The sequence below is a fragment of the Babylonia areolata genome, chromosome 25 (assembly GCF_041734735.1).
Source record: "Babylonia areolata isolate BAREFJ2019XMU chromosome 25, ASM4173473v1, whole genome shotgun sequence".
In the NCBI taxonomy this organism is placed as follows: Eukaryota; Metazoa; Mollusca; class Gastropoda; order Neogastropoda; family Buccinidae; genus Babylonia; species Babylonia areolata.
In genome coordinates this window covers 17,803,626-17,813,625 of record NC_134900.1, presented here as the reverse complement: position 1 = coordinate 17,813,625, position 10,000 = coordinate 17,803,626, and the positions used below count along the sequence as shown (strand labels likewise).

The 10,000-nt window shown below is 46.4% G+C and overlaps 1 protein-coding gene across 1 annotated transcript in view; it reads right to left on the bottom strand.

Annotated features, from left to right (window-relative positions):
* The window catches only part of LOC143299549 (uncharacterized), a 41,553-nt gene that overhangs the window by 30,501 nt on the left and 1,052 nt on the right, over positions 1 to 10,000 (bottom strand). The window contains exons 2-4 of the mRNA XM_076612833.1: positions 6,811 to 6,918; positions 3,244 to 3,342; positions 1,069 to 1,221 (exon numbers count right to left, since the gene is read on the bottom strand). Of these exons, the coding sequence (XP_076468948.1) occupies positions 1,069 to 1,221; positions 3,244 to 3,342; positions 6,811 to 6,918 (360 nt within the window). The remainder of the gene's footprint in view (positions 1 to 1,068; positions 1,222 to 3,243; positions 3,343 to 6,810; positions 6,919 to 10,000) is intronic.

Sequence of the window (10,000 nt, the reverse complement as noted above, 5' to 3'; positions counted from 1 at the left end):
TGTGTGTGTGTGTGTGTTGAGAGAGAGAGAGAGAGTGTGTGTCTGTGTGTGCTTATGTGTATGGGTGTGCGTGCGTGTGCTTGTGTGTGTGTGTGTGTGTGTGTCTGTGTGTGTGTTTGAGAGAGAGAGTGTGTGTGTGTGCTTGTGTGTATGGGTGTGCGTGCGTGTGCTTGTGTGTGTGTGTGTGTGTGTGTGTGCGTGTGTGTATATGTGTGTGCGTATATGCGTGAGTGTGTGTGTGCGTGCGGGGCGCGTGTGTATATATGTGTGTGTATGTGCGTGTGCGTGTGCATGTGTGTTCGTGTGTGTGTCTTTATCTGTGTGTATGTACATATGCACGTGTGCGTGTGTGTGAGCGCGCGCGCGCGCGCGCGTGTGTGTGTGTGTGCGTGCGCGCGTGCGTGTGTGCACGCATACATGCCTGTGCGCAATGTGTGACTGTCTGTCTGTCTGTCTGTGTGCGCACCCAGGTGTATGCGTGCGTGCCTGTGCACACCCATTGCACACTTCAACACAAGTAATACGGATGATTATGATTCAATGATCATGTTTAAAGCTAAAGGCTTCAAAACCCTTAGTAAAGGACACTGAGTCTCAAAATGTGTGTGTCCAGATCTTGAATAATGAGCTGTTGGCACGGTTCTGCATTGAAGGATAAAAAAAAAAAGGAGAAAAAAAGAAACCACAGAGTGATGAATTCATTAACTTCACCAACGCTTTCATCCTCTAGTACGAAGATAATCTCCTAAGTTCGTTCAGAAGAAGATTAGATGTTCCCCTAGGGTGGTCAGAATCATGTAGTCTTTCCCGAGGCTATGAACAACAACAATCGTCTGGGAATGATTCGAGACGGTTTGAACTCATCAACATCTGAGTACTACAGGGTTTGTGCTGTTTCCTATTCTGTTTGCAATCTTTTCCCCCTTTTTCTTCTTCTTTTTTTTTCCAGCCTGAGAAAAGCCGTTTACTTTTCCCCCGAGAAGTGATAGAAATGTTTTTCAGCTTCTCACGGTTTGGCAAACGCGCGCACACACACACACACACACACACACACACACACACACACACCCGGGCTGTCCTGAGGCATGACCAGAGAGTTTGGAGGTCCCCCCACGGGCTTGTCTTTGGCGGCGCGGGGGATGGTGTACTTGGGCCCGTGGCGCCCTGTCTCGTAGTTCTTCACACGGTACGTGGGGCCCCGGCGGCACGCCCCGGCTATCGCTGTGGACAGACAGGGCCCACTGGGTATCATGACAACAGATACATGATGATGATGATGATGATGATGATTAATATTATGATGATGATGGTGATATCAGTACTTATACAGCGCCTATCCTCAGTCGGAGACCAAACTCTAAGCGCTTTACCAAGACGGGGTCATTTGCACCACAGGCTGCCTACCTGGGTAGAGCTGCTGACTGACAGCTGCCATTGGGGCGCTCGTCGTTCGTTTCTTGTGTCATTCAGTCAGGTTTCAGTTGCACACACATACACACTCATACAGACGTGTAACATTTTACGTGTATGACTCTTTTGTTCGTTTACCCCACCATTACTAGCTATTCCCAAGTCCAGCTACTGTTGCAAGGAGCGAAATACTTAATGCCAGCCTGGCCACTACTGCAAATACTTGATTTCATACAGGAAGACTGGACCCATGTCTTTACAGATGGCTCCGCCACGGAAGCAACGAGGGATGGTGCAGCTGGAATCTACCTCCGATACAAAGACGGAGATGAAGAAATTGCAATCCCAACAGGAAAATACTCCACCAACTTCCGAGCTGAGCGAGAAGCCCTCTGTGAGGCAGCCACAACAGTCTCGCAGAACTCCACAAGAACAACAGGGCAGGTGGTGGTGTTCTCAGACGCTCTCTCTGTGCTCCAAGCCCTCAAGAACTCCCGCTGCAAAGAACAGAACCATCTGACTTCAGCCCTTGTTGCCTTGAGTGCTGAGTGAAGAAAGTGGTGATACAATGGGTACCAGCACACTGTGGCATCAGAGGCAACGAAAAAGCGGACATTCTGGCAAAAGACGGTGCACAGAAGGAGCAGGCCAACAAACTGGTGTCATACGATGAAATCAAGACAATCATCAAGGCACAGCAAAGAATAAAGTGGCGCCTCCAGCACCCCAAATATAACCCAGAAGACAGATACCATTTGCTGGAACGACGGGAACAGTTCAAGATCTTCCGCCTGAGGATTGGACAAAACCGCCTGCTCCACCACATGCACACAAAATTTGGCATTGGACAGAGTGGAGAGTGCCCTTGTGGTGAGGGACCAATGACAACCGACCACATCCTTCAAGACTGTACGACGCATGCAGCATCCAGGAGGAAGTACTGGCCAACACCGACAACAGTGGAAGCCAAGCTGTACGGAACCCTGAAGGAGCTGCGACGGATGGCTGCCTTCATCGAGGACACCGAGCTGCTCATCTAACGGGAGGCGAACGAGGAAGAAAAAGAAGATATTAGCTATTGGTGCACAAAGCGAAGCACTTAATTTCAGTCTAGTTAACTGCTGCTTGCGTTGTGGCAAAATGCTTAAGTCCTGCCTCATGGTTATTGATTTTCAAAGCAAAATGTTTAAATCAAGCATCACTATTGGTGTACATGATGATATTTGTTGATGGGTTATCCTGAATATTAGTTAATGGTAAAGCATATACAGACATCCGGACTGAACGAGGATGCAGGCAGGGAGACCCACTCTCGCCCTGTTTATTCACTTCGTGTGCAGAACCTATGGCTTGCAAAATCCCTGAGAATAAAATTATAAAAGGCAATCCAATTTCTGAGTTAGAATGTAAAATTCGCTGGTTTGCCGATGATATGATACGTCTTTTTTTTTCTAGGGGGTGATAAAAAAAATCACATGAAGAACTATACATGACGAGCGAGATGGTTTAATGTTCTCGAACATGTGTTGGTCTGCCTATATTATGTTGTTGTGGGATTGTCAGTATATAGTTCATCATTTTGTCTTATTTTCTCATGCACAAAGTTTTCAGCCTGCAAACATCTGTCTGAATAAAAATGTTGGGAAAAAAACGTATTCCAGCCTATTACAGCTTTTGCTGCACGAAGCAAACACATAATTCCAGCCTGTTGTAGCCACTGCTGGACAAAACAGAATATCTAATTCCAATCTATCATAGCTATTGATGTACAAAACAAAAGACCTAATTCCAGCCTATAACAGCTATTGCTGCACAAAACAAAAGGCAACCTACCTTTCCTGTTGGGTCTGATTCTTTTCCCCAAAGAGAAGTTGTTCTGCAGAAGGATGTCGTCTGGCAGCGAGTACGCGTTGGGCGCTGGAATGTCCAAGGCTGGAAACATCATGCACATCACACAATGTTCACAGTTGTCATGACGACGACGACGACGACGACGACGACGACGATGATGATGATGATGAATCATTTCAACATTTTTTTGCAAGAACAACTTGATGCGCTGAACTCTTTCCCTTTCACACGATTCGTGCGATACGCACAAACACCGAGCACGCGTGCGCGCGCACAACACACAAACACACACACACACACACACACACACACACACACACACTCTCTCTCTCTCTCTCTCTCTCTCTCTCTCTCTCTCTCCATCCCTCTCTCTTTCTCCCACCCACACAAACGTACACCCACACACAATCACAAACAACACACACACACACACACACACACACACACAGAGGGTGAAGATGAAGGTCATGGCAGTCCAAGAGAAGATGAAAGATGACGAGGGAAACAGTGGCTTTTCTTTCTCACATGCTGTTGACAGGTTTCCAGGGGGCTGTGCTATGCTGCCAGCCACACCTAACTTCTCTTTTTTTTAAGGAATGGTCACCGCAGACTTTGCCGCAGGCCGAGAGTATATTCAAAATGAATGAATAAATAAAACCCGGAGAGAGAGTAAGAAAGAGAGAGAGACAGACAGAAAGACAGACAGACAGACAGACATATATACATATATATATATATATATATATATTATCGAGAGAGAGAGAGAGACTGAGAGAGAGAGACAGAGAGAGATGGTGATGATAATGAAGAAGACGAAGAGGAAATGAGTAAATACTGGAGAAAAGAAAAAAAAAGGAGAAGAAAATAAGAAAAGAAAGAAAGAAAAGTAATAGAAAAACAAAAAAACAAAAAAACCCGGCATTACAAAGTCAAAAGAAAAGAGATAATTGCCAAGAAAAGGAAAAGGGAGTAGGGAGAGAGAAAATGAAAGAAAAAAAAAAAAAAAAAGAGATGTTGTCTGCCCCCTCCCCTCAATGGTGACAGGCTCTGGGCCTGGCTACAGAACTAGTTCAACATTTCCGTGTGAAACTCAGAAGGACCCTTTACCGCGCCCCATTGACGTCACGCCGTGATGGCATTTCCGCCTCAATAGCACGATTTCCATGCACTGTATAAACTACCATAACCCCAGAGAGTGGGACAGCCCTTGTAAAATTACTGAGCATCGACTTTCCCACCACCATAAACGCCGCCTACACAGGTCTCTGTGCAATCTCTAATCTTCCATGCACACGACAGCTTCGAGAAGAACTGCCGCAGCAGCATAAGGATGATGATTTGGATTCTTATTTGTATTTGTATTTGTATTTATCACAACTGATTTCTCTGTGTGAAATTCGGGCTGCTCTCCCCAGGGAGATCGCGTCGCTACACTACAGCGCCACCCATTTTTTATTTTTTATTTTTATTTGTTTTTCCTGTCGAAGTGGATTTTTCTACAGAATTTTGCCAGGAACAACCCTTTTGTTGCCGTGGGTTCTTTTACGTGCGCTAAGTACATGCTGCACACGGGACCTCGGTTTATCGTCTCATCCGAATGACTTATTAAACATTAAAAGAAAACACCCAAAACATTATTCATGTAACGCCTGTGCTTGGTCGATGACCAAGCTCTCAGCGCTTTACAAACACGGAGTCATTTGTCACAACTGGCTGCCTGCCTGGCCGTGTAGAGCCCGGACTGACAGCTGTCACTGGGCGCTCATCATTCGTTTCCGCGTGTCATTATTAAATCAGGATTTAGCCACGTGCACATACACTCATACAGACATGTAATATTTTACGTGTATGACCGTTTTTGTTTATTCACCCCGCCATGTTGGCAGCCATACCCCGTTTTCAAGGGGTGTGCATGTTGGGTTTGTTCTTGTTTTTATAACCTACCGAACGCCGACATGGATTACAGGATCTTTAACGTGCGGTATTTGATCCTCTGCGAGCGTGTGCACACGAAGGGGGTTCAGGTACTAAGAGGTCTGCAAATAATGCTGACCTGTGAGATCGGAAAAATCTCCACCTTTTAACCACCAGGCGCCGTTACCGAGATTCGAACCCGGGTCCCTCAGATTGAAAATCCAAAGCTTTAACCACTCAGCTATTGTGCCCGTCCCGTCAAGCATCACCGAGGATCGTGACGGAGAAGTGGAAGGCAGCAGCAGCAGCAGCAGCAGCATCAATGCCAGAAGAGCCCGGGCAGTTTCCCTGCCCTCACCGAGGATGCCCATGCAGATCTAAACTAAGACTCCTTAGCACCAGCCGCCGTGGCGAAGTGGTTAGCGTCGCGGACTTACGGGTGGGAGGATGTGGGTTCGAATCCAAGTAGAGGTGGGTTTTTCGGTCCGCGGCCGGCTCCTACACAGAGCTGAGTGTGCTATGGGTTTAAATGGGGAGACTGGGGCCTCACAGTCGTGCATCACCCACTTCACGGATGCGTCTTTGGATGTGCTGCTCCACTTTCCTGACCAACACTGCAAGTGTCTGTATCTATCGGGCCTGGCTGACGCCGTGATATTATGACAGGAAGCGTAGAGTACAGCCTTGTGACGTAGTCCCAAACCTAAATGGACTTCCGTAGCAGCATTATCATCATAATCGTCATCCTCTTCCTTCATCATCAATGACATTTTTTTTTAAAGACACCATAGCCACATGCGAGTCCACATCAAACGAAAATAGGAGGCGCATGGACGTCATCTTCGGACACGACGGATTAACAAGAAGAAACGACCTTAAAAGCGTCCGCCTTCTCTTTGCACGAATCTCACCCTAGAGGTGGGTGAGGGGGGGGGGGGGGGAGGTAGGCGTTAACTGAGCACTCACTTACCCTTCCATGGGAGCCCTCTGCCTTAGTTTCACCAAACAGTACTGGTTGGGGATGTTATGCATGGGAAGTCTGTTCTTGTGAAACTGGTGATGTCAGTAGGAAATGGATCAAATTAACGTGTAATGAGTGTGCTCAAGTACTGGAATACCTTCTCATTGTGCACGCGCATTTGTGTGTATTTGGGAGAATAACTGCTTAATCCCCTTCACTCCCTCACCTCCCACCTCCCTCAGCTCCCCCCCCCCCCCCCCCCCCACACACACACCCCTTCCCCCCTAAAAAAGAGATGAGAGACAGACAGACAGACAGATAGACAAAGAGACAGAGACAGACAGCAGTGATGTACACGTGGGAACGTATAAGCATGTTCCTCATGATGATGACCACTCAGGCCTCTGGTTGCGGGTAGGGTTGAGGGGGGTGGGAAGGGGAGAGGGGGGGGGGAGGGAAGGACAGACTGACAGACAGACAGACAGGCAGGCAGACAGACAGACAAACAGACAGTAGAAGTGTACATGTGGGAGCGTTGGTGTTCCTGTTGAGGATGGACCACTCGAGACTCTGGTAGCGGGGCAGCTGGAGGGGGGGGGGGGGGCGGGGGGGAAGGCAGATAGATAGACAGACAGGCAGACAGACAGACAGACAGACACACAGCAGAGATGTACATTTGGGAGCGTAGATGTTCCTACTGGGGATGGACCACTCCGGACTCTGGTAGCGGGTCAGCTGGATGGGGGGCGTCGTGTAGTCAGCGGGGCCGATGGTCCTGCGTGCTGAAAACAAACTACCAGCCGTGATGACATCCCTGGTCAACATATTTTGTGCATCGTGTGTGTGTGTGCGTGTGTGTGTGTGCGTGTGTGTGTGTGTGTGTGTGTTGTGGAACATAGATACCATTATGTGCATCGTGTGTGTGTGTGTGTGTGTGTGTAGTGGAACATAGATACCATGATGTGCATCGTGTGTGTGTGTGTGTGTGTGTGTGTGTGGTGGAACATAGATACCATTATGTGCATCGTGTGTGTGTGTGTGTGTGTGTGTGTGTAGTGGAACATAGATACCATTAGCATGCACGCACGTGCACGCGCGCGCGCACTTATACCCAACACCTCATCACCCTGCTCTACATACAATTTACACACACTGTCACGCGATGCAAGTATGTGGTTGCGCATTGTACGTATCCATGTGTATGTCTGTGGCCTTCTGCCGCGTGTTCCCGTTCTGAACTTCTAAACCCTATCCCCATTCGCTCTCTTAACACACAGACACATACACACGAGCGTCAAAACAAGAGGAATATACATGCCGACACCATACAAGCAAACACATTCACACACTTACGCGCGAATATCTGAAACTTTTAGAAACTGAAAAAAGTAAATGTACGCGTCGCCAATGAAAATTAAAAAAAAAAAAAGACCATCTCCAGCAACAATAACCAACAGCAATAACAACAAAAAGTTACAAGTAACACGTTCACAGTGTGCAATATCTCACTCGGGACAAGTTTTCTCCCTTGCTTTTCCCCACAGACGATCCATTTGTAAGGATTTGGAAAAAAATTACAAAAAATACAAAATACAGAGTAAGAAAATGAAACTTTCAGAACTGGTTTATTATGTGTTGAGATATTACATATATAAAAAAAAGCAAATTTCTCATCTTATTTTTACAGTTTTGCCATATGTAGAAAATACTGCCAATTTTTCACCCCGAATCACCATACCCATGTTCGCTTTCTGCATTAAATTCGCTTTCTTCTTCGTCATCATCCACCTCTTCAATGTCCGACCCTTCAGTTTGTAGCATTTCAAGTACTTCGACAACCCTAAAACGTTGCCGTCACTGCCTTGTTCGCTTCACAACATTCTGAGAAGATCCCGCTTTGTTAACAGGCTGGCACGCGAGCAGACGACCGGTCAGTGACTTTGTCAGCGTTTGTGCGAGACGGGCCACACATGGCAGGCTGACCAATCATACTATTCGATTGTGGAGTGACCCAGAATAGCGCACATGCTTGGCTAATCACAAAATCACGTGTACAGCGCGTGATGGATTTTATTTCTTGAAAATGCTATTATTCTTCGTCCGGAGGGAGTTTGTAATCAACTCCACACTGCACCTGCATATATCGTCCAAACTAGGAGTAACACACATGGTTCGATACATTTTCAACATTGACAAAGACTTCTTCTTCTTCTTCTACTGCGTTCGTGGGCTGCAACTCCCACGTTCACTGGTTATGTACACGAGTGGGCTTTTACGTGTATGACCGTTTTTACCCCGCCACGTAGGCAACCATACTCTGCTTTCGGGGGTGTGCATGCTGGGTATGTTCTTGTTTCCATAACCCACCGAACGCTGACATGGATTACGGGATTTTTAACGGGTGTATTTGATCTTCTGATTCGTGTATACACACGAAGGGGGTTCAGGCACTAGCAGGTCTACACATTATGTTGACCTGGGAAATAGGAAAAATCTCCACCCTTTACTCACCAGGCGCCGTTACCAAGATTCGAACCCGGGACCCTCAGATTGAAAGTCGAACACTTTAGCCACTCGGCTACCGCGCCCGTCTATATGCATGTGAGTGAGTGCGTGATTACGTGTGTGTGTGTGTGTGTGTGTGTGTGTGTGTGTGTGTGTGTGTGAGAGAGAGAGAGAGAGAGAGAGAGAGATGCAAAGAAAATGAGATTAAGAAAGACATACAGATAAACAGACAGACGAACAAACAAAAACAGACAACGACAAAAAGACAAGAGGCGAGACCCGAGAAGAAAGGGAAAAAAACAACAACAAAAACCCAGAGAATAGACAGACAGATAGACGGAGAGAGAGACAGAAAAACACATCTCTCCAAACGAGGCATAGTGAGCGAAGGGAAAGAGATTTTTTTTTTTTAAATCCGACACAGAAAGAGAAATGTACAGACAGACTGAGACACCGACAGACAAGAAAGCAGACAGACAGACAGACAGACAGAGGAGAACAGACCTAAGCAAGTAAGTGGCTGACACCCTTCAGGAACAATGTAGTCTCCCATGGCTGTCCGGAACTTAGGAGCTGAAATAAGTAAATAAATGAGTACATATATAATCCCCCCTCTCTCTCTGTGTATATGTAGATACACACACACACACACACACACACATATATATATATATATGTGTGTGTGTGTGTGTGTGTGTGTGTGTGTGTGTATGGCTTCATTATTTGTTAATTTCCAGTTGAAAAACCACCGAGGCAACCATGTGTTTGTTCTGTATTGTCCATGTGTTCTGTGTGGCTTGTTCAGGATTAAAGAGGCTATGCCAGTCTTGAATAAAAGCTAATTTGTGTTTGCACATTTCTTCTGTCTTTGCTGCCGTGTGCACCTGTCAAATGATCGGTATAAGGACAGGCCCGGCGCTTCCTTGTTTGAGGAAGTGTCTGGGTTTGTTCCAATGTACCTTTTATTTACCTGTGTGCAAGCTGAATCGGTAGCGTAAGCAGCACTGACTCGAAGTTGTGTGCCTTGTGAATGGAGAGGGTTTCCACTCTTTACTATTTGTTAATTTATATATATATATATATATATATATATATATATATATATATATATATATATATATATATTGGGGGGTCTATGTGTGTATCTGTGTGGGTGCGTGCGTGCGTGCGTGGAGACGTGTGCGTGTGCGCTCGTGTGTTTGAACGTGCATGTATATGAGTATTGTGTGCATGTGTTGTTGTTGTTGTTGTTTTCTTTTATGTATGTGTGCACGGATATGTGAGAGAGAGAGAGAGAGAGAGAGGCACAAAGCAAAGAGACAGAATCAGACAGACAGTGACAGGCACAAATAGGAAAAC